The sequence below is a fragment of the Prinia subflava genome, chromosome 27, assembly GCF_021018805.1.
Source record: "Prinia subflava isolate CZ2003 ecotype Zambia chromosome 27, Cam_Psub_1.2, whole genome shotgun sequence".
Lineage (NCBI taxonomy): Eukaryota > Metazoa > Chordata > Aves > Passeriformes > Cisticolidae > Prinia > Prinia subflava.
The window spans coordinates 3256672-3284048 of record NC_086273.1 but is presented as its reverse complement, the minus strand read 5'-3'; the positions used below and the strand labels follow the sequence as shown (position 1 = coordinate 3284048).

The following is a 27377-nucleotide window of genomic DNA, read 5'->3' as shown; positions in this document are numbered from 1 at the left end:
TGAAGGGGGTGACACATGCCCACTGACGGATGTTGATCCTTGGGAGCAGGGGGGACAAGGTGTTGTTCGTCCATTAGCTGGGAGCGGAGGATAAGCTTGTGGCCGGCGAGCCGCTTCGCTCTGCTCTGATACATCATGACTTGGCGCAGGTTCAGGGACTGTGTCTTGGTGAGTAGAACCGCCTGGTGCTCGGGTAGCCACTTCGTTTTTTGTTACTTCTACAGCAGAGTTTTTTGGCTGCTGCAGTCCTCTTATCAGTCTCATATGATCAGTGCCAAAAAATCTTCCGATCTGAAAAGTCGTTGTTTCAGGGACCCGGGGGGGAGCCGCTGGAGGGCGCAGCACCTCTGTAGCTGCCAGAGCAACCTTACATTCTGCTTTCATCTGTAGTAATGTGGTGATTACACTGCGCCATAAGCTCCCCAGCTTTTTAGCTGATTTACCCCGTTCAATTGTCTTTTCCCATAGGGCATCGCACACCTCCCTCCATTCTTCAGGGCTAAAGATCAGAGATATGTCTTTCATATATCCATGTTCTTTAGCCCATTTTAAAAGCTCTTTGAGCTGTCTCTCCTCGGTGTTCATCCCTTGCTTGGCAAGGATACATTTCAACAGACCGAGGGCTGCCTCCCACTCCATTCTTCAGGGTTAGCAGTCTTACCTCTATGCGGGTCTGACTTGAGCTCCTCGTCAGAATTCCTGCTATCTCCCTTGTTGAGACGCCTTTCCGCTCTGATCCTCGCTCTCCGTCTGCCTCTTAATTATCCGCAGATTTGAGAGTTCCCATTTCCCCCTCTGAGGGTCTTGGGGCACCAGAATGTTGCCAGGAATCAGCCAGAGTCAAGACAGCACTCAATATGAGGTAAAAATCTTGCTCGTTTATTCAGCTATTTGACATACTTTTATACTGTGCTAAGCATATCATGCACCTAACTCTGAACATCATTGGTTAAACCATAGTGTTCACGTGTCCTTGCAGTACACATAATTGGCTTAGAAGCTCTGTCCACGCCGCTGGATGCTGTGAGCCTTCCCCAACTTATGGTCAGCACATCCTGTCTAGCATCCTGTTACAGCTATTGCTCCAAACTTTACTTCCTTCTTATCCCATCTAAGGAATGGTTCAAGGATGTTTCAGCTTCTACTCATCCTTTAGGCTATGAGCAGGATTGTGCACATGTCCCTGCTTTTCCAGCTGTGCATCCACACATCTGCTCTGCTGAGGATGGATCCTCAGCAACCTGCAAGTTCCGCAATGAATTTTAGTTCTCCAGAGGCTTGTTCATTCTTCAGCTCTTCAGTTCAGGAATTCAGTGCAATAGACTCATTAAAATTTCAAAACACACTAAACAAGACAAACCCCTGGGAATAAAAATAATTTGAAGATTTCCATTCTTCTTTGGTTAATTGTACAGATTACAGAAGTGTATTCAAAGAAAAAACCTATATTTTAAAGAATTTAAGGGGTTTTTTTTTCCTATTTAGTTTTATTTTCCTGTTTATAGATTATATCAGCAATCTCCAGTTGATATTGATCCCGAGCACCTCCTAAGTCACCCTGAATAGGTCTGAAAATCAAGACCCTTCATGGCTGGCAATCAATCACACTTTGTCCCTACCTCCACCTCATCATTCCTCTCATCCAACCCCTGGGACTCAGAGCAGCCTTGTGCAATTCTGAGCTTCCTCCACTCCAGGCTGTGCCTGCAGCTTTCAGCTCCTTGGCACCAACTCCCACCTGCTTTCCTTGCAGAAGGAGCTGCCCGAGACACTGAGGGATGTTCATTTATTGTCAGCTGACGAGGCCGTTTCTACAGGTTATAGATCTTACAGGTCCAAAAACATTTTAAGGTCTTATACAAAGTTGTTTATTACATGAAAGCATGAATCTGAAGGTGCGAGAGTCCTAAATGAGCGGTCCTACAGTCTCACAATCAGTTATGAGTATAAAGTATATGAGTATAAAGTCTTAGAAATAAAATACCAGAATAAACAGTAGTCTTAACATGGAATTAAACGTAACATTCCAGCCTTAGGATAAAATAACCCTCAACTCCTGACCCCAAACAGGGTTCCTGGCCTCGGGGATCGCAGTGACAGAAAAGGGGTCCTGGGGTCCCGAATCCCACGCAGAGTTCCCGGCTGCAGGGATCGCAGGGACAGGAAGGGGGTCCCAAGGTTGCATAGGCAAGAAGGGGTCCCAAGGTCCTGAACCCTCACAGAGTCCCCGGCAGCCCCGAACAGAGTTCCGGGGCAAACGCCGCAGGGGGAAAAGGAAGGGACAGGACCCCAGGGCCTGGATCCAAGCAGCAAAGACTACAATAGGTGGTACCTTTAGAATCCCATTTTGGCTCCCTGGCAGGGCTCCTTCCTCAGGCTGCAGAAGGTAAAGGTTGGATCGATAGATCAAATTATCAATCGATACCTCCAATTCCAACCCAGAGGCTTTTTATCCATAAGTTACAAATGCATATTCATACCTTTATCTACACACAACCCAATCTAGGTGCAATTTTCTAAGCTTGTAAAACTACAAAAAGCTACGAAAAGCAGCATCAAAAACCTACGCATATAGCATATCTATATAGTAGTATAGTGCAAAAACTCTATCTTGCTAGCATAAAAGTTCTATCTTATTGTGCGTAAAAATTCTATCTTGTTATGTGAAAAACTGTATCTTAACATATGTAAAAATCTTTTATCTTATTTGCGCAAAATTCATACCAAAATTATAAACAGTACTCTACTCTATTTTTGTTATGTCTAAACTCTATCACTAGGCCTGAAGCTCTGTAATTCTACACTAACAACTAGGCACTTAGGGCATGTGAAGCTTAAAGCTGAAGCCTAAATCTCTACTTTATGTGTGTGTGGCTATATATATTCTAATTTTTCTAAAGGTTTTAATTCAATCCCTGCACTTCTCACTCTTTGCGGGGGATCCATGGAAACACGTACTCCAGCATCTCCCCCTCCTTGTTTACTTATGTAGACTTTCTCTACCGCCTTATTAATCATCTATACTTGTTTTAGGTTTGGCTAACTGGTAAATCTGTACTACTAAAAGCAAGCAAAGCTAAAGGGTAAAAAGTTAACATACAATTGTTCCCCACATCTACTAACAGAAACTAACAGAAATTCTGCATTACTACAGACTCCCACAAAAAAATCCCCAAAGTCTTTTGTGACTGAAGCACACAATAGCAGGTGCAAATCAGAATCTTGGCGCAGTTTACGTCTGCCCCTGTCCTCTATCTGCTGCCCTACAGTATCTAGCAGTGTGCCATAAGCATATGCCAGGGGCCAGCTTATTTGCAATGAGCTTTTTCTCCTTAGAGAAAATCATGGCAGTTCTATTCCAGATATTTCCCCAACTTATCTGGGTTCTGAATTTGTTCACATGAAAATTCCCAAGCTGGGGGATCAGAAAATTCCTTCAAGGTTTGGCCCATTCTATCCCATTCTCCACACCACTCAAGATTTTCCACACCTGGGTCTACTTCAGGGTCAGAGGTCTCCTCAGCTCCTCTGGACATCTCAGCCCTCACTCTAGAGAAGCTGCAAACCATAGAGAGGAAGCTCACCAGATGAAATACCAGGAAGGTGGTCTCTGGAACATTCAGGGGAAACTGAACATTCTCAAAAAATGGTGTAACAGATCCAAAAGAGAAGAGGGAAAGGAAAGGTTGAAAATCTTCATTCTCTACTCCTCCTCTAACAAACTGGGTGCAATTACTAATAAATCCCCAAAACATGCTGCTGGAACTAGGATGCAGGGTAGGATGAAGAAACCATCAATCAAACATAGCTGGCACAAACTCCAGTCCCTTTATTAACTTTCTATCAATCATTATCACTGTGGCCAGGAGGACAGCTGTCCTAATTTGTACTCCCCTACTGTAAAAGCTCCATGTTAGGGACAATAGCGGAGCTATTCCTGGATAAAAAAACAAACCTAGGGACCAGAAAGGTATTAAAACATCAAAAAAGCCTAGAGAACAGAAACACGGGAAGGACTCAACCCCAAGGGACATTATGAATTCAAGCAGCAACAGGGCTACTGACTGCTTTATCCCCACACAAAGTACAACCAAAATGCAAGCAGTACAAGTTTTTTCTACTTTCTCATGCCATGCGCTGGGTGCCAGTAAAAATGTGTTTGTCCTGGTTTAGGGCAAATTTCGGAGGAAACCTCTGAATGGGGTTCCTCTGGAGAAGCAAACACAAATGCCCCCCCCACCCACCTTCCTGAGTCGACTAGTCTGGATAAATAATCTCCTTAGAGAAAAGTGGAAAAATCTATTTTTTTAACAAACAAAGTGCCCACAAGCATAATGAATGAATAATATGAAACAGTAAAACATCTGGTTGCTCTGAAGAGAGATGGTAACATTGAGAGAGTCCTTGCTGTGGGTGTATCTTGCCTCGCTCAGACCCTTATCAGTTCCACCTGCACTGGAAATTACTGAGGTCCAGGCCTCGGTGGGCCACAGGTGTGAGATCCCAGCTGGTACCACAAACCCACAGCCAGGACCCCAAATCCAAAGCTGGAATCCAGAGCCATGGCCAGGACCCCCTGGTGAACAGAAGCACAGGATCCCCTCCTTGCTGGCACCATCACTGCTCCCAACCAGGTACCAGCCCCTCTGGCACACACAAGGCAGTGGGGTGGGAGGCTGTTGGGGTCACCATGGGTCCTACTCCCTCCAGCACCACCAAGAAAGTAGGATTCAGTTTGAGGGTGTTCCAGGGGTTTTGGGGTCCCCCAGGGGCCCTGCCCCCCTCTGCAGCCCCCTCTCTCCACAGTCCATGCTCTGCCTGGTCCTTGACATCTCAGAGATGACCACAGGGCTGCCAGGGCTGTTCCTGGGCTGTGCCACCAGCAGGACCCTCAGGTGAGGACAGGGCTCACCCCATGCCAGGGGACCCTGGGGAGGGGGTGCAGCCCCTGCCCCACAGATCTGGGGCTGACGGGGCCCCGTGCCCAGCACGGCCTCCACCTCCACCAGCACCGTGGCCACCGGCACCGCTCAGGACTTGGTGAAGCCACAGCTGCCGGCGCTGTCCCCATGGGAGCTGACACTCATCTCCAAGGGGCTCTGGGAGTGCCACCGAGCCGGGACGTGCCAGGCCGTGCCATCCAACCAGTGACACGCCATTCCACCCCACTCTCTGATCCAAGAATTGCTGCCCCTCCCTATTGTGGGGCAAAAGTTGGAAGTTGATTTTCTCCCGGTGGCACTGGCCAAGCCCTGAGGCAGGGGCAGGACCTTTCCCTGGAGCTCTGAGGGCGCTGGGTTTGTTCAGCTGCAGCAGAGCAGACGCAGCTCAGAGCTCCCCGGGGGCTGCGGCTCCTCCCGAGGGGCAGCGCGGGGGCAGCTCCGACCTCTGCCCCGGGGGAGCAGGGACAGCACCCGAGGGAAGGGCTGGGGCTGGGCCAGGGCAGGGCTGGGCTGGAGAGCAGCAAAAGCTTCTTCCCCCACAGGGGCTCAGGCACTGACCAGGCTCCCCAGGGAATGCTCACAGCCCCAAAGCTCCCAGAGCTGCAGGAGCCTTTGGACACCGCTCCCAGGGATGCACAGGCTGGGATTGTTGGGCTGTCCTGGACAGGGCCAGGGCTTGGACTCCATGATCCCCATGGCTCCCTCCCAGCTCAGCCCATTCTGCAATTCTCACCCTTTGGCTCAGCCTTTGTGTCCCCTGCAGGCGCTGGCAGAGCTGTTGGGTGGGGCAGGAGCAGGGCAGCCCCAGCGTTCCCATCTGTGTGACACAACAGGGACAGCCCCAACATTCCATCCCTGGAGACGCTCCAAGGGAAGTGTCCACACCCGTGTCCAGCCAACACAACTGACCGGCCACTGACCCTGAGTGACCACGGCCCTGCCAGCCCGGAGGCACCGCTGGGGCAGCTGCATCTCAGCCGTGTCCCAGCTCCTGCAGCCCCTCCTCTGCCCTGAACCCTCCTGCACCACAGGGAGGGCTCATTTCAGTGCCCCTCAGGGGTCTCCTCTTGGGGTTGGAGAACACCTGGCAATGGAACCTTGGGGTGAAAAGTAGAGACTTTGGTCCTCCTTAGCAAGGCCAGAACTGCAACTTTGTTCCTTTTGCCTTGGTGCCTTGGAGGCCCCCGGGTGTTTTCTGCACTCAGTTCCAGCCCCCAGCGCTCACTGAAGGCGCTCCTTGCAAATGTCACACTGCCAGTGTCCTGTCCTTGTGTCACCTGCTGTAGCTGGGCATGAACAGAGCTCCTGGACTTGCATTTCCAAGTGGAAACTGAGGCACTGGAGATGATTGAATATAAAACTGGAATGGGAGCATCTTTCGATGGGAGAATCTCCCTTTCCTGTGCCTTGTGATGTGAACTGTGGAATTCTCTTCTGCTGAGGAACTTTAGTAGAAGCAGGCTAAGCAGGAAAGGTGAGCCTGACACAGGAGTTTTCCTTTCCTAAAGGAAAGCTGCATCATAGAAGGAACATTTTGCCTTTGGCAAGGAGGGATTGTGTTAAAAGAGCTGTCACATCCCTGCTGGGCTGGACATGGAAAGTTGTGGTGCCATCCTTTCCTTCCCTCCAGCCCTCAGCTGGAACTTGGATTGAACAGGGACATGAGGAGAGAGGAATTTCCCTGCCAGGGCAGGGCTGAGGTGCAACACATCCCCCAGCAGGAGTCTGGAGCAGCCCAAGGCTCTGTGTGCCCAGGCAGAGGCAGGCAGGACGCAGAGCTGTCAGCAAAGGAAGGGCCCAGCCAGGTGGGGCAGCCGGGGGATGACGACAGCCTGCAGGGACAGAGGCGCAGGCCATGGACACCGTAGCACAGCCTGGGCTGCACAGGGCACAGGCATGGGCAGCAGCTGAAAGGCCCTGACACAGCCAACTCCTGCAGCACTTGGGCCATGGCTGTTGGCCCTGGGCCTGAGGCATCAGGAGGGGACAAGTGACCCTTGCAGGCCTGGGGCCTCATTGCCTCCTTGTCCCTGCTCAGCAGCCTGGCAGGGGCCGCCCCATGGTGCTGCCCTTGGCATTGCACATCCCCACATCCCAGTGGCCCGGGAAGAGCCCTGAGCAAGGAGGGAGGGACAGGATCTGCCTTGGCAGGGGCTGGGGCTCAGGCCTTGGTTCTTTTGCATTCCTGAAAAACATCCAGGTTTGGTCAGCATCAGAGACACCTTTGCCTTGTTTGTCCCCACCTGTCATCACTGCCTGCACTGTTCTGCTCTTACTAGAACTTGGAGACACTTTCTCTGTCTTATCTCTTAGTGGGACCAATTAAACTTGAAGTAACTTCAGTATTTTATTTCAATTTTGAGTTCTTGAGAAGTTTTTTGAACAGTCTCTGAGGAAATGAATTGGATGTAAACAACACCAAATCCCCAAGAGGCTCATTAAAGTCTTTGCACTTTTTCTTTGCTGCTGAGGTGGGCCAGGCTCCTGGCACAGGGGCAGATTCTGGAAACCAGGAAGAGCTTTAAAAAGACATTTCTCCTGAGGAGACGCTCTTCTCTCAGCCCAGCAGGGCTGAGGGCACTGCCTGCAGGTACCTGAGAGCAGTGAAGCACACAGAGGCTCCAAGAAACACGAAGGACAATTCTGAGATTATTCATGGAGAAATCCTCAGAACTTTTGAAAATTTTGAACTTCTTCATGGAGTAATCTTCACCACTTCTGACACGGTAAGTCTGTGGCTGCAGGGATCTCCTGAAGCTGAGCCAGGACAGCACTGAGGTGACTGTAAGGATGGCTCTGCTGCCCTTGCTGCTTTGGGGGAGGATGTGCTCCAGAGCGGGGCTGCCCTGGGCACCGTCAGAGGGACAGGGCAGGACGGCTCCTGCCAGGGACGGCTGCAGGGGCTGAAGCTGGGGCTGCAGCCAGGGCTGCCCAGGGCTGTGGTGCAGAGCAGGTGCTGCAGCCCTGAGGGCTCTTGGCCAGCCCAGGGCATCTGCCACCTGCCAGGGGCAGCTCTCAGCCTGCCTGGGAGCTCCCATGGATGCTGGAGGGGAGCTGTGGGTGCAAGGAGTGACTCCTGCCAGGGCAGGTCCTGCTACTGTGGAGAGGGTGCTGTGTGGGCCAGGGCTGCTCAAAGCTCCTGCTCATTTCCAGCTCATGTCTGAGGGGACTTTTCATGAGCACATTCAGGGCAGGAGTTTCCCTGTTGAGTCTCTGCTTTCCTGAATCTGTGCACCCACTTTTCCCTGGCTCAGCTTGGTGGGAATTGAAAGTTAGCTTTGCTGGGTAGAGGCTGAGGCTTTTAAAGCAACACACTGGGGTTTCCAGGGAACCGAAAAAAAGTGCCTGCACCTCCCCAGCCTCCAGAGGCATCCAGCATCCCCTTTCCATGGTGCCCAGGCCTGGGGGAGCTGTTCTTTAACCCCTGCAGCCCCGAGCAGCTGCAGGGCAGAGCTGGCCCAGGGCTGGGCTGGGCTCTGGCAGCACTGGCAGGGAAGGAGCCCGGGGCCACAGGAACAGCTCGGGCTGGGACAGCTCCAGCAGCAGAGCCCTGGGCAGGGAGGGAGGGAGGCAGTGCTGAGGGAAGCCCTGCTGCAGGGCAGATGTGGCACCTGCTGACCCTGCCCTGCAGGGCAGACACTGCCCTGAGCAGCACAGCTCTGCTGTCCCCTCCCAGCCAGCACAGCCCTCAGCCCGGGGGCTCGGGGCCCTCAGTGCCCTCCTGGGCCGGCAGAGCAGCAGCAGAGATGAAGGGCATCTCTCCTGCCATGTGCCCATTCCCTGCTGACCAGGGCCTGAGGGCCACTGTCCTGCACTGCTGCTGCCTGGCAGGGGCTGTGCAGAGCTGGCCAGGGAAAGGCTTTTCCTCAGGGCCAGGCTCTCTCCCTCCTTGCCTTGCCCAGGTGCTCCTGGCATTGCTGAGGGGCTCTCTGGGAATGGCAGTTCCAGCTGCAGGCTCAGGCCCAGCCCTGGGGCTCCTCCTGTGCAGGCTGAGCACAGCAATGGGGTGTCCCAGCTCCCTCTGCCCTGGGGAGCTCTGGGCAGGACAGGCTGGCAGGCTGGGAATAAGCTGACTCTCCTCCAGCAGTGCCATGGACAGGAGCCCTGGTGTGTCCTGGGGATGCCATCCAAGCTGTGAGCTGCCTCCAGGGGACACTGGGGGACAGGAGTGTCTTTGGCCAGGAGTGGGGCTGAGACTCTGAGAAGGGCTGAGCCACTTTGCTCTGCTGTGTGTCCCTCTGCTCTCAGCTGTGTCAGGCTGATTTTCAGGGGAACACAGTGACTGCCCTCGATCTCAGAAAGGGCAGCTGGGGACAGATGGAGCAACAGGGCAGCTCCCCTAACCTTTCACTGAATTACAGACAATGCTCTTGCATTGCACAGTTCTCTCTGATCTCCCTGGGTACAGGAGGAAACTCGCTCAAAGTTCCTTTGGCCATCACCTTTCCTTAGCTCTGGTACAGGAGATGCTGCCAAGCTCCTCTGCCTCTGGAGCACTCTGGCTGACCAAGTCCAACCCCAGGACTGGCCCCTGTCCCCATTCCCATGACCCCACTGCTGCAGAGCAGAGCTGAATCCTCGATGTCCATGAACAGAGCCCCTGCAAATCACAGCAACGGGACCAGATCCCAGCAGAGCTCCAGGCATGGAGCTGAAGGAAGGGCTCTGAGAAAAGGAAAAATGGGGGGCACAGAGCAGCAGGGGCAGGGCTGAGAGAAAGGGCTTGGGCATTGTTCAGTAAAGTCTCCACTGACTTGTCACTGTCTCCTCCTTCAACAGGACTCCATGGCCAGAGTGAAGAAATGTCCAACAGCAGCTCCATCAGCCACTTCCTCCTGCTGCCATTGGCACACACGCGGCAGCTGCAGCTCCTGCACTTCTGCCTCTTCCTGGCCATCTCCCTGGCTGCCCTCCTGGCCAACGGCCTCATCATCAGCGCCTGCGGCCACCTCCTGCACAGCCCCATGTTCTTCTTCCTGCTCAACCTGGCCCTCAGCGACCTGGGCTCCATCTGCACCACTGTCCCCAAAGCCATGCACAATTCCCTCTGGGACATCAGGAACATCTCCTACACAGGATGTGCTGCACAGCTATTTCTGTTTGTATTTTTCATTTCAGCAGAGTATTATCTCCTGACCATCATGTGCTACGACCGCTACGTGTCCATCTGCAAACCCCTGCACTACGGGACCCTCCTGGGCAGCAGAGCTTGTGCCCACATGGCAGCAGCTGCCTGGGCCAGTGCCTTTCTCACTGCTCTGCTGCACACAGCCAATACATTTTCCCTGCCCCTGTGCCATGGCAATGCCCTGGGCCAGTTCTTCTGTGAAATGCCACACATCCTCAAGCTCTCCTGCTCCAAATCCTACCTCAGGAATTTTGGGCTCATTTCTATTAATGTCTGTTTGGTATTTGTCTGTTTTGTATTCATTTTTTTCTCCTACGTGCAGATCTTCAGGACTGTGCTGAGGATCCCCTCTGAGCAGGGACGACACAAAGCCTTTTCCACCTGCCTCCCTCACCTGGCTGTGGTCTCCCTGTTCCTCAGCACTGGCACATTTGCCAACCTGAAGCCCCCCTCCATCTCCTCCCCATCCCTGAATCTAGCAGTGTCACTTCTGTACTCGGTGGTGCCTCCAGCCCTGAACCCCCTCATCTACAGCCTGAGGAACCAGGAGCTCAAGGCCAAACTGTGGAGACTGATCACTGGACAATTTCAGAAACACTAACCTACTGCTTGATTTTTGCAAATCATTTCTAATAAAATCACCTTTTATAGATCTTGTTGGTTTGGTTGTCTGGTAATTTTTCTTGGTTTTATTTTTCAGTGATGTTCACATTGCAAGGCTATTGTTTCTGCCCTTTCTTGTGTTGTTCTCCAGACTTTCTCTGGTCCTAGACTGTGTCAGTGACAGGCTGTGCTCTTGGTGGCTTTTAAATGAGCAAAAGGATCTCCCAGCAGAGTTTTCTGCAGAGATCTCCCTTTTGTTCCCTTCGCTGTGGCTGCATCAGCAATGTCTGTGTGCAGAGCTGGGGCAGATCAGTGCTGGCACAGCAGCTGTGCCCAGCAGCAGCAGCACTTGGTGTTGCCAGTGCTGCTGCCGTGGCCCTGCCCCGCTGCCCTCCTGGCCCTGCTGTTGCTGTAGGGCCTGAGTGCTCTCGGGGCCGGGCACAGGGCTGGGGGTGGCAGTGCCGGGGCTGCAGCAGGGACAGGCCATGGGCACTGCTGGGGCAGCGCTGACGCCTCAGGCCAGGGCCTGGGGGCTGCAGGCTCCTTTCCCAGGCTCTCTCCACAACACGGCCAGGCCAATGCTCAGCACAGAAAAGCCCCGTCAGCAGCCCCAGGCTGGCCATGGGCAGGCTGGGGGCAAACAGCATCACACCATGGGAACGTCCCTTGGGGAGCAGGATCATCCTCCAAGTGCTTCAGGAATTGTCTGCAGGCTCCTGCAGGGCCTCCTGCTGCTCCCTTGCCAGAGGCACCACAGGCCAGGGGGGCACATCTGCCCTGCTGTGTCTGCCTGTGGGGCTCCCTGCTCTGGGCAATGAGGAGGGGCTGCAGAGGCTCTGCAGGACTGACAGGATGGGCTTTGGGGCTGTGAGGAGAAGCTGAGGGACCTGGGCTGCTGCACCTTCTGGAGAGGAGGCCCAGGGCTCATCCTGCAACTGCTGCAAGGGTGGTTTCAGAGAATCACAGAATCAGCAAGGTTGGAAAAGACCTTGGAGATCATCAAGTCCAACCTGTGCCCTGACAACACTTTGTGTCCCTGAGCCTCCTCTTCTCCAGGATGAACAACCCCAGCTCCCTTAGACACTCCTCACAGCACTTGTGTTCCAGACCCCTCACCAGCCTTGTTGCCCTTCTCTGGACACCCTCCAGCCCCTCCATGTCCTTCCTAAATTGGGGGCCCAGAACTGGACACAGCACTCGAGGTGCAGCCTCACCAGTGCCCAGCACAGGGGAAGAATCCCTGCCCTGCTCCTGCTGCCCACACCATTCCTGATCCAGGCCAGGAGCCATTGGCCTTCTTGCCCACCTGCCCACACTGCTGCCTCATGTCCAGCCTGCTGTCCAGCACTGCCCCACGTCCCTTTCTGCCTGCCCACTGTCCAGCCACTCTGTCCCCAGCCTGGAGCACTGCAGGGCTTGTTGTGGCCAAAGTGCAGGACCCGGCCCTTGGTCTTGTTCAGCCTCAGCCTGTTGGATTTGGGCCCTGGATCCAGCCTGTGCAGGGCCCTGTGCAGAGCCCTCCTACCCTCCAGCACATCCACACTCACACCCAGCTTGGTGTCACCTGCAAATTTGCTGATGCTGGACTCAATCCCCTCCTGCAGATCCTCAGTGCAGATCTTGCAATCCCCGCTGGCTGCCTCTGATCCCTGGGCCATCCTGGGGGTGCCCTGGGATGGCTCTCAAGGGGATCTGTTCCATCCCCTTGCTGGGCACCCAGGGCAGGCTGACAGGCCTGCAGTTCCCCACATCCTCCTTGCAGCCCTTCTTGGGGATGGGCTCCCATTGGCACCTCCAGTCCTCTGGGCCCTCCCTGCTGAGCCAGGACTGAGGAGAAATGATGGAGAGCAGCTTGGGGAGCTCATCCAGCAGCTCCCTCATGGCCCTAGCATGGATCCCATCTGGTCCCAGAGACTCCTGTGAGCATCTGAGTGGCTCAGCAGGTCCCCAGCTGCTTCCTCCTGGATTTCAGGGGGGCTCTTCTGCTCCCTGTGCCCATCTACCAGCTCAGGAGAACACTTATGCTGAGGACATCCTCTGTTAATGTTAAAAATTGAGAGAAACAAAGGGGAAACTACCTCAGCCTTCTCCTCATCATTAGTTACTCTTTTCGCCTCTGCGTCCAATAAAGAGTAGAAGTTCTTCTTATCTAACCTTTTGCTATAAATTTGTTTGTAGAAATATTTTCTATTATTTTTCAAAGAAGTTGCCAGGTTAAGCTCAGGCTGGACTTTCACCTCTCTACTTTTCTTTCTGCATGACCTAGAAACATCCTTGAACTCTTCCAGAGTTATCTGACCATCTGTCCAATGGTGATGCACCCTCTTTTTTTCTTTGAGATCCCACAAAATTTCATGGGCCACCACGGCAGTCATTTTCTTCTCTGGCTCATCTTTTGGCGCAATGGGATACGCTGCTCCTTCTCCCTTAAAATTACTTCCATGAAGTGTGTCCATCCTTGCAGGACCACTTTATTATAAGGACTGTTTCCCGTAAGACAGTCAGTACCTGATCCAGTACCTGAATAGGCTGAAGTCTGCCCTTCAAAACTGCAGTGTAGAAGTTTGGTTAATATCCCTCCTTCTTTCACAGAATATTGCAAACTTGATTATTTCATGGTCACTGTACCCCAGGCAACCACCGACCACCAAATCTCCCACCAGCCCTTCTCTGCTTGTGAACAGCAGCAGACAGAGCTTTCCTTGGCAGTGGGGATGTTACCATAAATTTTGTAAAATTAAAAACTTCTTAAATCCAAGGTAGCATTAAGAAGCAGCATTCTTTATTTGTCTGGATGCACAGGGGGATAGCTCCTCCCAAAGCCATGAGTACTGAGTACAGGAAAGCTTCTGTTTATATTCTGTATTTTGCCTACATATCCATTGATTGTCCTAGACTAAACGTACATGTGATAATAATTTCCCTGAAATCATTAACATATTTTCCCTCCCCTTCTGCATGCACTCTTCTGTCCTGGGGGTCACTCTGGCTGTCCCTGGTGGTCCCAGACCCCAATGTTCCAGTTGGCCTGGCTGAGCTGGCAGGACACTGAGGCTGGTGAACTTCCAGTGCCCCTTCTTACACAATGGGCACTGTGTGGTTTTCATGGGCCAGTGGTTTTGGAGAACAAGAATTGTGTGAGCTCACCAGGTGCAGACCATTTATCATCTGGTAACATGAGGTCACAGAAGGGGGTTATGAGATCACAGAGTGGGTTATGTGAGGTCATTGATCAGCTGTGACATCATAGGCCATCTCTGTGACATCGTAGAGCCAGCTGTGACAGCACAGGGCAAAGGTCTGATATCATGGAGCAGGCAATGACATCACAGAGTTGGTTGTGACATCACAAGGTGGCTGTGTGACATCCCAGGCTGGGTTATGACATCAGAGACCAGCTGTGTGACATCACAGGGGGGCTGTGTGACATCACAGGGGGCTGTGTGACATCACAGGGGGCTGTGTGAGGTCACTGGGTTGGTCACTCTGCCCCAGCCCCCCTCACAGTTCCCCCCCAGACAAGTCCAATGCTGTTCATGCCCAGCGGGCTCCCCTGTCCCCCGGTATCCCCCCGGTGCTCCTGGAGCCACAGCCTCCACCAAAGGATGTTCCACAGGATCCACCCCAGAGCCTGACACGGGCACAAGGGGCTGGGCTGTGTCACCAGGACATCAAGGACCTGCATTATCCAGGGCACTGTGGCCTGGCTTGGGTTCCCCAGGGCAGGAAACATGTCTGGCAGCTGCAGCAGGGCCAGGGAAGGGCTCCAAGGTGGGACTGGAGCCCTTTGGCTGTGAGCAGAGGCTGAGGGAGCTGGGCTTGTCCAGCCCCGAGCAGGGAAGGCTGAGGGGCTCCTCATGCCAGCCTGGCAGTGCCACCCAGGAGGGGATGGAGAACACAGAGCCAGGCTCTTCACCGGGGGCCTGGTGGGAGACAAAAGACAATGAGGATGGGGTGAAAGAGGGGAGGTTCAGCCAGGACAGGAGGAAACCTTTGTTCCCATGGGCTCAGACAGGTGCTGAGATGCTGCCTCCTCCCTGTCCTTTGAGATTTTCCAGTCCACACCAAATCCAGCCTTGAACCACTTGGTGTGACCCAGTTTCTGACAGCTGGGGCTGCTGACTTGCTGAGGTCCTTTCCAATTCAGCTCTCTACTGATCCTGGGACAATGCTGGTCCCTGTTTTAGACTGGGGCAGAGCAGATGGGACAGGAGCCCTGCAGGGCTGTAGGGGACCTGCAGCTTGTGAGGTGCATGAGCACATCTTCATTAACTGGGTCATTTGAGCACTTTGAAGAAATGTCAAAGTCTTCCCACCAGGAGAGACCAGGAATTTCCTGGTGTTGTACAATGGCAGGAGAAGAAATCCTGATCTTCCCCTCTATTTGTGTCACTGGCTGGACTTGTGTTTTTCATGGAGCTGTGCCTTCCCTTGGTTTTGTTGGCTGAAAATAAATGAACATCCCTCTGTGTCTCAGGCAGCTCCTTCTGCAAGGAAAGCAGGTGGGAGTTGGTGCCAAGGAGCTGAAAGCTGCAGGCACAGCCTGGGGTGGAGAAAGCTCAGATTTGCACAAGGCTGCTCTGAGTCCCAGAGGCTGAATGAGGGAAATGGTGGGGTGGAGGTAGGGACAAAGTGTGATTGATTGTCAGCCATGAAGGGTCTTGATGTTCATATCTATTCAGAGTGCCTTAGGAGGAGCTTGGGATCAATATCAATTGGGGATTGCTGATATCAATCTATAAACAGGAAAAAAAAAACTAAATAGGAAAAAAATCCCTAAATTGTTTAAAATATAGGGTTTGGTTTTTTTTGAATACACTTCTGTAATCTGTACAATTAACCAAATAAGAATGAAAGACTTCAAATTATTTTTTTTCCCAGGGGCTTGTCTGGTTTAGGGTGTTTTTAAATTTTAATGAGTCCATTGCACTGAATTCCTCAACTGAAGAGCTGAAGAATGAACAAGCCTCTGGAGAACTAAAATTCATTAGGGAACCTCCAGGGTTCTGAGGATCCATCCGCAGCAGAGCAGATTGAACAGATTCCAGGGGTTTCCAGCTGCCAAAGAGCTGTGAGCCCATGTGCAGGCCCAGGGGCTCCATGGTGGCATCTGAGGGGTCTCTGGGCTCCTGAAGATCTCTTTGGTCACACTCAGTCACAGGGGCTCCATGGTGACATCCCAGGGGTCCTTAATCTTCCTAAGGGTCATGAGGTGACAGTCACAGGGCTGCACAGTGACAACAGAGGTGTCTCTACACTGCCAAGGAGCCAATTTGTCCCAGGCAGTGTCAGGAGTCCAGTGGTGCCATCCCTGTGCTCCTAAAGAACAGCGAGGTCACAGACACTCACAGGGGCTCCAGTGGACATCCCAGGAGTGTCCAGGCTGCCAAAGAGCTGGGATGTCACAGACACTCACAGGGGCTCCAGGGGACATCCCAGGAGTGTCCAGGCTGCCAAAGAGCTGGGATGTCACAGACACTCACAGGGGCTCCAGGGGACATCCCAGGAGTGTCCAGGCTGCCAAAGAGCTGGGATGTCACAGACACTCACAGGGGCTCCAGGGGACATCCCAAGAGTGTCCAGGCTGCCAAAGAGCTGGGATGTCACAGACACTCACAGGGGTTCCTGTCATGGGCAGAGTGGCAGCTTCAGGCACAGTTTAGTAGAGAAGCTCCTCTTGGGTCAGGAAGTGCAGAAAGGACGCCCAAAATCGCAATTATATCCCCAAGCTCCCCCAAAGCAGGAGCCCCTGGCTTTCTAAACTTCTTCTGTGAGAGGAGCCTGGGAGTGCCTGGATCCAATCCCAGCACCAGACTTTATCAGGGATTTATTCATAAAGGATTATACCAGTGGATATGAACCATTGTAGAACTTTGTCCCACGGCAATAAGGATGGCAAACTAGATGTATTTATGTAGACATAGATTATGATAACAATTAGACAAAAAAGTCTTAATCGGAATTATTTACTCCACAGTAAAGGAGCTCTAACATATTTTTTAATATAGTGCTGTAGGAAGCAATTTTGAAGCAATTGTATTAAAGCAAATCCAATTATTAAGTAGAGATGGGTGTCACTGCCCCAGACCAGTGACTGGGGGCAAATCTCTTCAGCTCAGCCTCAAGCAGTGACCTTGAGTGGTGTCCCCACTCCAGGGAGGAATCTCCAGTGCTCCCCCAAGCAGGGAAATGTCAGGAGATGCTGCAGTTAAAATTTGGGACAGGGTTTTTCTAGTCTGCAGTGCTGCCCTGTCAGTCAGATGTGCCCAGGCTGTGCCAGCTCAGCAGCTCTGCAGAAGCTCTCAGTGGTGCCCCTTGGTTGTTCCTTTCTCTGGGGATTTGACCAGCTCTGCCACAGCTTCAGCTCCCTCTCAGGATGTGGAACTTTGGGATGGAGGAGTCAGGCTGGGTTCAGCATTATTCACCCCAAAAGCAGCATGACCCTGCTCTTCATTTCCCCCTGTGGGCTTTGCAAACAGGGCCTTGTTGGGGTTGTTGGAGCCCATTGCAGGCAGAGCCTCCTGCTGCAGCAGGAACTGCCTTTGCTGTGCCATGGCCAGGCCAGGCCCCGCTGCAGGAACAGCCCCAGGCCAGCCCCAAGACAGGGAAGGGCTCGGGCACAAGGGCAGAGGGCCGTGCTGGGAGCTGTGCAGGGAGAGCCTGGCACACCAAAGGCACCTTGGCAGCAGCAGCAGCTCCCTGCAGGCCATGGCCAGAAGGCTCCCTGGGCACCCGGCCTGGTGGCCACCACTGCAGAGCTGCTGGGCCAGGGCTGATTTGTGCCTGGGCTCTGCCCCAGCCCACAGAGTGTGACCTCAGCCCTGACTCTGGCACAGCCGCTGGGCCTGGGCCCTGCAGAGCCTCAAGGTCACCTGTGCCAGCCTGGGGCCATCCCTGCATCTGGCACTGTCACTTCTGGACTCGCTGCTGCCTCCAGCACTGAGCCCCTCATCTACAGCCTGAGGAACCAGGAGCTTGAGGATGCCCTGAAGAATATAAACACCCTGTGCTTTTCAGAAACAATGAAGTGCCTGTTTGTTTCTGCATAGCATTCAGAATGGAACTCATTCCAGGCCCAGACTGCTTTGTACCAGATTTCTTTTTTGTTATTCTGTTTTGTATTCTAGTTTTTCTTTTTTTTTTTTTTTTTTTTTTTTTTTTTTTTAGTATATTTTCCATAAAGGGATGCCATTAGTCACAGTATTGCAGTATTGCTGCATCAATACATCAGTTTTGTCAGACTATCCCTTTTTCTGACCCAGGGGCTTCTGAGAGGCATTTTAAAAAACTTTTTTTTCCATTTTCATTCTCATGAGTAGGGTGAGACAGTACAGCTGTTACAATTTACGCAATCAGAATGAGAATCCAACTATTTCTTAGTTACAATATATTGAATTTTTTTCTGGCCTATCAGCTTTTACCACAAAATTCTGCTAAAGCTTTTAAGCCAATCATCTAAAAATACCTCAGCTGGGTCCTACTACAATAGAACTTTTTAAATTCTATTTCTCCAAAACATTTAGTCTATTTGCAAGGTCATTTGAAATTGTTTCTAGTTCAATTTCTGTCTAAACAATGTCTATCCTATTCTATGGCCTTCCTAAGTCAGCATATTTTATCTCATAATTTGCATACAGATGCATACTATGTGAGCCTTCTGTCAGGCTTTGAGAATTCTCTACACATCCATTCCCCACAAAGTATCCACCAAGTTTGTGTTAAGCAGAGACAGTGAGGAGCCATGATCACTGTGCATTGATGTAAAATAAAGTGTCCTGCTCTGCCCTGTGTGTCCAAGATGCTTCCTGAGCCCTTCTGTGTCTCTGCAGGGGCAGTGCCCGTGAGCAGATGTGCAGGAAGAGACTCCCAGCACAGCAGCACAGCCAGGGACAATGGCCCTGCCTCTTGCCACAGCTGCTCTTCCCAGCTGCAGCCTCTCCTTGCCAGCCCTTCTGTGGCTGTAAGGCCCCAGGGCTGTGGCAGCTTGGTCACTGTCCTGCTGCGTGTCCCTGCTGTGCCCACAGGCAGGGACAGGCCATGGGCACTGCTGGGACACAGCTGGGCTCCAGCACAGCAGCTGCAGCAGCAAAGGGCATCTCCTGAGGGCAGGCCAGGAAGGCTTTGCTCTCCTCCAGAGCTGCTGTCAGCAATGTGCTCCAGGAATGGCCTGGCAAAGCAAAGCCCAGTGCCTGGGGCAGAGGGAGAGTGTGCAGGGGGGCACACAGCAGTGTCCTGGCACAGCCAGAGCTGCTGGCATGGAGCTGAGGGAGCAGCAGAGCAGGGCCTGGGCTGTGTCTTTGTTCTGGGCACAGCCTGGGAAGGTGGCCCAGGGCAATTGTCCCACACCAGCCCCTGCAACCACCACTGCCAGCACAGGCATCTCACCTGTACCTGCAGGAGGTTGTTTGTCCCTGCATGGAGGGACACCAAGGGACCAGGCCAGCAGTCAATGTTTGCTGTGTGCTGAGGAGATTTCAGCAGTGCCTCGTGTGTGTGTGGGGAGATGAAGCCCAGGGAGCACAAACACCATCAGCAGCACTCGGGGTGGCACAATGCCAGTGGCACAAACAGTGCCTTGAGGCCACTTCACTCTGAGAGTAACATCCTCTGGGAAACCACCTGAATTCTTTACTGGGCTGTGCTTGGGACTGCACTGAGAGAAACATCCAGGGCAGGGAGGCTGCAGGGAAAATGCTCAGGGCAGCCAAGGAGTGCACAGAGAGACCATTGGGGTGGGGCTGTGTGTGGAGAAATCACAGCTGCCTCCCTTCTGAACCACTCCGAGGACCTGGACAGGGCTGTGCTCTGTTCTGGGCACTGTCCTGGAACTGTGGGATATGGAAAAGGCCTTTGGTGTCAGGGATGTTGAGAAGGCTGGGCAGTGTCACTGTGGGACCTCTCTCAAAGCCCTTGGAAAGGGCAGAGCCATCCCAGAGGGTCTTGGGCACTTGGGAAGGGCAGAGCTGGAACCAGTCTGCAAAGAGGGCAGGGAGGGGCACTGGAAAGGGGATGTTGTGTGCCCATCAATGTCATCGATGGACTGCAGATGTTCTGGATCCTCCCCCTCTTCCAGTGCAGTCTCAATCAGTCCATGGCAGGTGGTGGGACTGTGCTTCCACCCCTGGGGCAGTGGGTTCCAGGTGTCCTGCACTCCCCTCCATGGGAAGGCAAACTGAGGCCTGAGGAATGGAAAACTTCTGCAGCCAGAGGAATGGAGAAAAATGGATTGGCAATGTCAATAGCACCACTTGGCTGCCTTGGACTGCAGCTCCTACTGGAGCTCCAACATGTCTGGCACAGCAGTGCTCAGTGGTGGAGTCACTTCATTCAAGGCACGACAGTCCACAGTCAGTCTCCATTCTCTGTCAGATTTGGGCACAGGCCAGATGGGGCTGTTGAAGGGTGAGTGTGTTTTGCTGACCACCCCTTGGCTCTCCAGCTCTTGGATCATCTTGTGCATGGGGATCACAGCATCTCCAGTTCTTCTGTACTGTCAGGGATGCACTGTTGAAGTGGCAATTGGCACTCGTTGCTCTTCCCCCTTCAGGAGTCCTGCTGCAGATGGGTTCTCTGATAGTCCAGGCAAGGTGTTCAATTGCTTATCACCCTCTGTCTCTACAGCTGCTATCCCAAACACCCACTTGAGATTTTTTGGGTCTCTGAAATATCCATTGTGGAGGAAGTCTAGGCCCAAAATGCATGAGGCCTCATGGCCTATCACAATAGGGTGTTTCTTCCACTCATTTCCAGTCAGGCTCCCATCAGCTTCCACCAAAGGAAAATCCTGTGATTCCCCTGTCACCCCAGCCATGGAAACAGATCCTGTCCCTACATGTCTGGATGGGATTAATGTGCCCTGAACGCCAGTGTCAACCAAGGCCTCATATTTTTGTGGTTCTGATGTGCCAGAACAATGAATCCACACAATCTAAAACCAGTTTTTTCCTAGCCTCTACCTGGTTAGAGGCAGGGCCCCTCTAAGCCTGGTTATCCTTCTTTCCCTGGGTAACTGGAACAGCTTCCTTCTTGCTGGAACTTCTTCTCTGGGTCTTACCTTCCAACCATTCATGTAGTCTGTGTGTCAGAGACGCAGTAGATTTTCCATCCCATCTCCTCATGTCATCCCCAGAACCATGCAGGAGAGACCACAATTCAGCTCATGGGGTGCCCCTTCTCTCCTTATCTGGAAAACGTCTGTTAGGTGCCAGAACTTCTGACCTGTGCTGCAGAGATTTGGAGAATGTCCTCTTTCATCTCCTCCCTGAGTTTCTTGGGGTTCTCCTCTCTCGTCTTCTCATTTCTGCAGAAGTGTTTCCACAGCTGCCATTCTTGCATGTGTTGGGCCATACACAGCATCTGCAGATGCTCAGAGCTTCTTCCCTATATCCAGCACAGTCTCCTCCGTGTCATCCCCCTTCATTGTTGCTAAAGCAGAAGAGTGTTCTTGTGGCCCAAGTCGTACAAGTTTTCCCCACATCACAGGTGTCCATGGTACCAAGTCTGGGTTCCTGGTGTTTAGGTCATCTGAGAAGACAATCTCTGCCACTGCCATTTCTCTCAAGCCTTGAATCCCTTGTTCTCTGGTCTTCCACTGGGTTTGCTGCATCTAGAGATGGTCTGCACACAGATATCTTTGTGCCACACTTGCCAAGACCCATTCCCAGGGACTGCAAGGGTGAGCCTCCCTCATCATTCCTTGGTCGATAATGGGATCCTGTGACAGGGATCCCAAATGCCTCGTTTCAGTGCCCTCCAGAATTGTAGCCTGGCCTGCAACATCCCAAAGATGGACTAACCAACTAATTATAGATTCATCAGGTCGTTGAGTGTGATCATTCCTTAGGCCATGAAGGTCCTTCAGGGAAAAGGACTCAATAGTGGCTCCTAGTCTTGGGTCAGTTGGTTCAGCTTCTCATTTTGTGTAAGGAGGCGTTGAGGGTCCTTTCCCTGGATCACTGTCCACTGGTCGGTTTTCTGTGTGTGCTTCTTTCCTGTCTTTCCCGCAGTGACTGCCATTCTCTTGGGCTCACTGTCTGGTTTAGCTGCTGCCTTAGGCTCACAGTCTGGTTTAGCTCCTGTCTTAGGCTCACTGTCTGGTTTAGCTATAGCCTGAGTAGCTGGGCTGTTGGCTGCAGCCTGAGTGACTGGGGTAGCTGCTGATTTATCTCCCTACCCCCTGCCTCTATCTGCTGCCCTACAGTATCTAGCAGCATGCCATAAGCACATGCCAGGGCCCAGCTCATTGAAATAATCCTTTTCTTATTGGAGTAATCCTGGCACTTCCATTTCAAATATTTCGCCACCTTGTCTGGGTTCTGAATTTGTTGACGTGGAAAGTCACAGGCTGTAGAGTCAGAAAATTCCCTCAGGGTTTGTCCCATATCCTCCCATTCTCCACACCACTCAGGATTTTCCACACCTGGGTCTACTTCTGGGTCAGAGGTCTCATCAGTTCCTCTGGACATCTCAGCCCTCACTCTACAGAAGCTGCAAACCATACAGAGGAAGCTCACCAGATGAAATACCAGGAAGGTGGTCTCTTTAATATTCAGGGGAAACTGAACATTCTCCAAAAGTTATGTAATGGATTCAAAAAATAAGAAGGAAAGGAAAGGTTGTAAAGCTTCATCTCCTACTCCTCGTCTAACAAACTGGGTGCAATTACTAATAAATCCTCAAAAGATGCTTCTGGAACTACAACGCAGGGTAGGACGAAGAAACCATAAATCAAATATAGCTGGTAGAAACTCCAGTACCTTTGTATAAATCATTATGACTGAGGCCAAGAGGATACCTATCCTAGTTCGTGCTAGTGTAAAACCTATGTGTTAGAGAAAACACTGCAGCTACTTCTGAATAGGAAAATAAACCTACAGACCAGAAAGGTATTAAAACCTCAGAAAAAGTCTAAGGAACAGAAACATGAAAACGACTACATCAGATGAAACATGAATTCAAGGGGCAACGTGACTATTGACTGCTTTATCGCCACACAAAGTATAACTAAAATGCAATTAGTGCAAGTTTTTTCCACTTTCTCAAGCCACATACTGGGCACGACTGAAGATGAATTTGTCCTTGTTTAAGGCAAATTTTTGTGGAAACCACTGAATGGGGTTCCTCTGGATAACCAAACCCAAATGGACCTTCCCCCGATTGGTCACGGAAAAAAAAAATCTCCATAGAGAAAAGTGGAAAAAACTATTTATTTAACAAAGTGCCCACAAGCATAAAGAAAGAAGAATATGAAACAATAAAACCTTTGGTTGCTCTGAAGAGAGATGGTAACATTGAGAGAGTCCTTGCTGTGGGTGTATCTCCTCTCACTCAGTGCTTATTAGTTCCACCAGTGCTGGAAAATGCCAATGTCCAGACCCCGGTGGGCCACAGGTGTGAGATCCCGGTGTCTCTCTGGGTTTTCCAGTTCAGGACAGGTTGAAACAGTCCCAAGAAGAAAAGAAAAAAACACTCCAGGGAACTTCTCTGCCTCAGCTAGCTCAAACTGACTGAAAGCAAAGGCAATCTCTGTCCCACAGTCTGTCCGTGCTTCAGACGAACACCGTCCAGGAGCTGCAATGTGCAGGAGGGAGTGCTGTTTGTGCAAACAAACTCAGCGCTGCTTCTTTCTCCCCCTTGGCTCTCAGAACCAGTCTGAAAGGCACAGAACTCAATATCCAGCACAACCAGAGCAGACCATTGGGGATACAAGCACCATCAAGTCACCCCAGCACAGGGAGGGGCCGAGCCGGTTCTCCACGGGGCCGCCCCCGGCTCGCCGCCTGCTCGGTGCTGATGTCGGCGATGTCGGGGATGTGCCACAAGTGCTGCAGCTTCTGTGGGGACACCCCCGGGGTGACACTGCTGCCACCTGTGGGTACCAGGCTGCCCTGACAGGCTCCAAGCTGTCCTGATGGCTGTCAGGCTGTCCCAGGGTGTGACACAGTGCCCATCTGGGCAAACTGGGGTACCCTGTGCCCACTGTGGGATGGCCATGATCAGCTGCAGGTGAGGCAGGGAAGAGGATCCATGTCCCACAGGCAATGGTGGGCACTGGATGAGGAGGAGGAAGAGGTGGAAGGGGAGAAGGAGGAGGCAGCCTGGCAGGGCTCTCCTGGGCAAAAGGGTAATCAGTGATGGGGGGGTAGTCTAGGACAGGGCTGGCCTGGTCATTCAGCAGCTGGAAATGGTTGGACTGTCCCAGTCTGCACCAGCTGGGGAAGAAGAACCTGATGGGGACAGCAGAGGGGTCTCAGTGCTGCGTCTCCAAGAGAGCACAACCTCAATCAGCCATCAGAGCCAGGCTGGGGCTGTGCCTGATCCTGGACATCACCACCTGGCTGCAGGACTCATTGAGGGTGCAGAGTTGGTTGGGGGGAAAGAAGCAGCTCAGATCCTCCATGGCCAGGAATAAGTCCAGGTGGAAGATGGGCAGCTCATCTGGGGACTGAGTGGGGCTGGGACCCCCAGGGAGGAAGGGTGGGGAACACTGAGCCCACAGCCAGGACCTCAAGCCGACAGCTGGTACCTCAAACCCACAGCCAGGACTCCAAATCCACAGCTGGAATCCACAGCCCGTGGCCAGGATCCCCTGGTGAAGACAAGCAAAGGATCCCCTCTTCCCTGGCACCATCACTGCTCCCAACCAGGTACCAGACCCTCTGGCACCCCTAAGGCAGTGGGGTGGGAGGCTGTTGGGGTCCCCCTGCATCCTGCTCCCTTCAGCACCCCTGAGGCAGTGGGATTGAAGGTGAGGGAGTTCCAGGCATTTGGGGTCCCCCAGGGGCCCTGCCCCCCTCTGCAGCCCCCTCCCTCCACACTCCATGCTCTGCCTGGTCCTTGACATCTCAGAGATGACCACAGGGCTGCCAGGGCTGTTCCTGGGCTGTGCCTCCAGCAGGACCCTCAGGTGAGGACAGGGGTCACCCCATGCCAGGGGACCCTGGGGAGGGGGTGCAGCCCCTGCCCCACAGATCTGGGGCTGACGGGGCCCCATGCCCAGCACGGCCTCCACCTCCATCAGCACCGTGGCCACCGGCACCGCTCAGGACTTGGTGAAGCCACGGCTGCCGGCGCTGGCCCGTGGGAGCTGACACTCATCTCCAAGGGGCTCTGGGAGTGCCACCGAGCCGGGACGTGCCAGGCTGTGCCATCCAACCAGTGACACACCATTCCACCCCACTCTCTGATCCAAGAATTGCTGCTCCTCCCTGTTGTGGGGCACAAGTTGAAGTTGATTTTCTTCCAGTGGCGCTGGCCAAGCCCTGAGGCAGGGGCAGGACCTTTCCCTGGAGCTCTGAGGGCGCTGGGTTTGTTCAGCTGCAGCAGAGCAGACGCAGCTCAGAGCTCCCCGGGGGCTGCGGCTCCTCCCGAGGGGCAGCGCAGGGGCAGCTCCGACCTCTGCCCCGGGGGAGCAGGGACAGCACCCGAGGGAAGGGCTGGGGCTGGGCCAGGCCAGGGCTGGGCTGGAGAGCAGCAAAAGCTTCTTCCCCCACAGGGGCTCAGGCACTGACCAGGCTCCCCAGGGAATGCTCACAGCCCCAAAGCTGCCAGAGCTCCAGGAGCCTTTGGACACCGCTCCCAGGGATGCACAGGCTGGGATAGTTGGAGTGTCCTGGACAGGGCCAGGGCTTGGACTCCATGATCCCTGTGGCTCCCTCCCAGCTCAGCCCATTCTGCAATTCTCACCCTTTGGCTCAGCCTTTGTGTCCCCTGCAGGCGCTGGCAGAGCTGTTGGGTGGGGCAGGAGCAGGGCAGCCCCAGCGTTCCCGTCTGTGTGACACAACAGGGACAGCCCCAACATTCCATCCCTGGAGACGCTCCAAGGGAAGTGTCCACACCCGTGTCCAGCCAACACAACTGACCGGCCACTGACCCTGAGTGACCACGGCCCTGCCAGCCCGGAGGCACCGCTGGGGCAGCTGCATCTCAGCCGTGTCCCAGCTCCTGCAGCCCCTCCTCTGCCCTGAACCCTCCTGCACCACAGGGAGGGGCTCATTTCAGTGCCCCTCAGGGGTCTCCTCTTGGGGTTGGAGAACACCTGGCAATGGGACCTTGGGGTGAAACGTAGAGATTTTGGTCCTCCCTAGCAAGGCCAGAACTGAAACTTTGTTCCTTTTGCCTTGGTGCCTTGGAGGCCCCCGGGTGTTTTCTGCACTCAGTTCCAGCCCCCATTGCTCACTGAAGGCGCTCCCTGCAAATGTCCCACTGCCAGTGCCCTGTGCTTGTGTCACTTGCTGTGGCTGGGCATGAACAGAGCTCCTGGACTTGCATTTCCAGCTGGAAACCAAAACTGAGGCACTGGAGATGCTTGAATGCAAAAACTGGAATGGAAGCATCTGTTGAGAGGGAAATCTCACTCTCCTGTGCCAGCCCATGTGAACTCTGGAATTCTCTTCTGCTGAGGAACTGGAGGTGTCTGGCTAAGCTAGAAAAATGAGCCTGAGACAGGAGATTTCGTTTGCTACAGCAAGGCCTTGGCACAGAAAGAACATTGTGCCCTCAGCAATGAGGGATTGTGTTAAAAGAGTTGTCACATCCCTGCTGGGTTGGACATGGAAAGATGTGGCACAATCCTTTCCTTCCCTGCAGCCCTCAGCTGGAACTTGGATTGAACAGGGACGTGAGGAGAAAGGAATTTCCCTGCCAGGGCAGGGCTGTGGTGCAACACATCCCCCAGCAGGAGTCTGGAGCAGCCCAAGGCTCTGTGTGCCCAGGCAGAGGCAGGCAGGACGCAGAGCTGTCAGCAAAGGAAGGGCCCAGCCAGGTGGGGCAGCCGGGGGATGACGACAGCCTGCAGGGACAGAGGCGCAGGGCATGGACACCGTAGCACAGCCTGGGCTGCACAGGGCACAGGCATGGGCAGCAGCTGCAAGGCCCTGACACAGCCAACTCCTGCAGCCCTTGGGCCATGGCTGCTGGCCCTGGGCCTGAGGCATCAGGAGGAGACAAGTGACCCTTGCAGGCCTGGGGCCTCATTGCCTCCTTGTCCCTGCTCAGCAGCCTGGCAGGGGCCGCCCCATGGTGCTGCCCTTGGCATTGCACATCCCCACATCCCAGTGGCCCGGGAAGAGCCCTGAGCAAGGAGGGAGGGACAGGATCTGCCTTGGCAGGGGCTGGGGCTCAGGCCTTGGCCCTTTGTGATTCCTGAAACACATCCAGGTTTTTTCTGAGGATCAGAGACACTTTCACCTTGTTTGCCACCTGCACATGGGCAGGGTCAGTGCCAAAACCTTACCCAAACCTAAGGACTAATTGAATTTATATGATGCAAAACTGCAAAGAATCACAAAAGGAGAAGCTCAGCAATGCACCCAATCAGCACTACCAAGGATTGCCTGCAGTGATTAAGAAAGATCCAGCACCAGTTACCCTTAGACTTTGCCATCACCCAGACCCACACATCAGCGGCGGAGGCTTTCATAGCCAGGGACTGGACAGTCACTCCCAGCAAGCTGGTATTCCTGCTGGTGTGTCCAACTTTCAGGCAATGAGGTGGGCAAAACCCAAGAAAACTAGGCAAGAGAACAGTACTCTATAGTATAAGGACTTAAGAGCAGGTATTTGTTCATTCAACACTGGGAGTGAGGGGAATAGCTCCACCACAAATTCACCTGTCTGTTCACAGAGTGCTAGCTTTTATACTTTTTTTTTAATGGTCACATTATACTTTCCTAATCTTCATATTGTAGCATATTTTCTAATCA

General features: G+C 53.2%; 3 protein-coding genes across 3 annotated transcripts in view; 1 reads left to right on the top strand and 2 right to left on the bottom strand.

Moving 5' to 3' along the window:
* The window catches only part of LOC134562421 (olfactory receptor 14A16-like), a 391199-nt gene that overhangs the window by 326446 nt on the left and 37376 nt on the right, over window positions 1–27377 (bottom strand). The gene's annotated exons all lie outside the window — the stretch shown is intronic.
* The window catches only part of LOC134562396 (olfactory receptor 14J1-like), a 76050-nt gene that overhangs the window by 13802 nt on the left and 34871 nt on the right, over window positions 1–27377 (bottom strand). The gene's annotated exons all lie outside the window — the stretch shown is intronic.
* On the top strand, window positions 9514–10672 carry LOC134562281 (olfactory receptor 14A16-like). Its single transcript, XM_063419667.1, has one exon. It carries the CDS (start codon window positions 9746–9748, stop codon window positions 10670–10672), a length of 927 nt encoding a protein of 308 aa, XP_063275737.1. The 5' UTR covers window positions 9514–9745.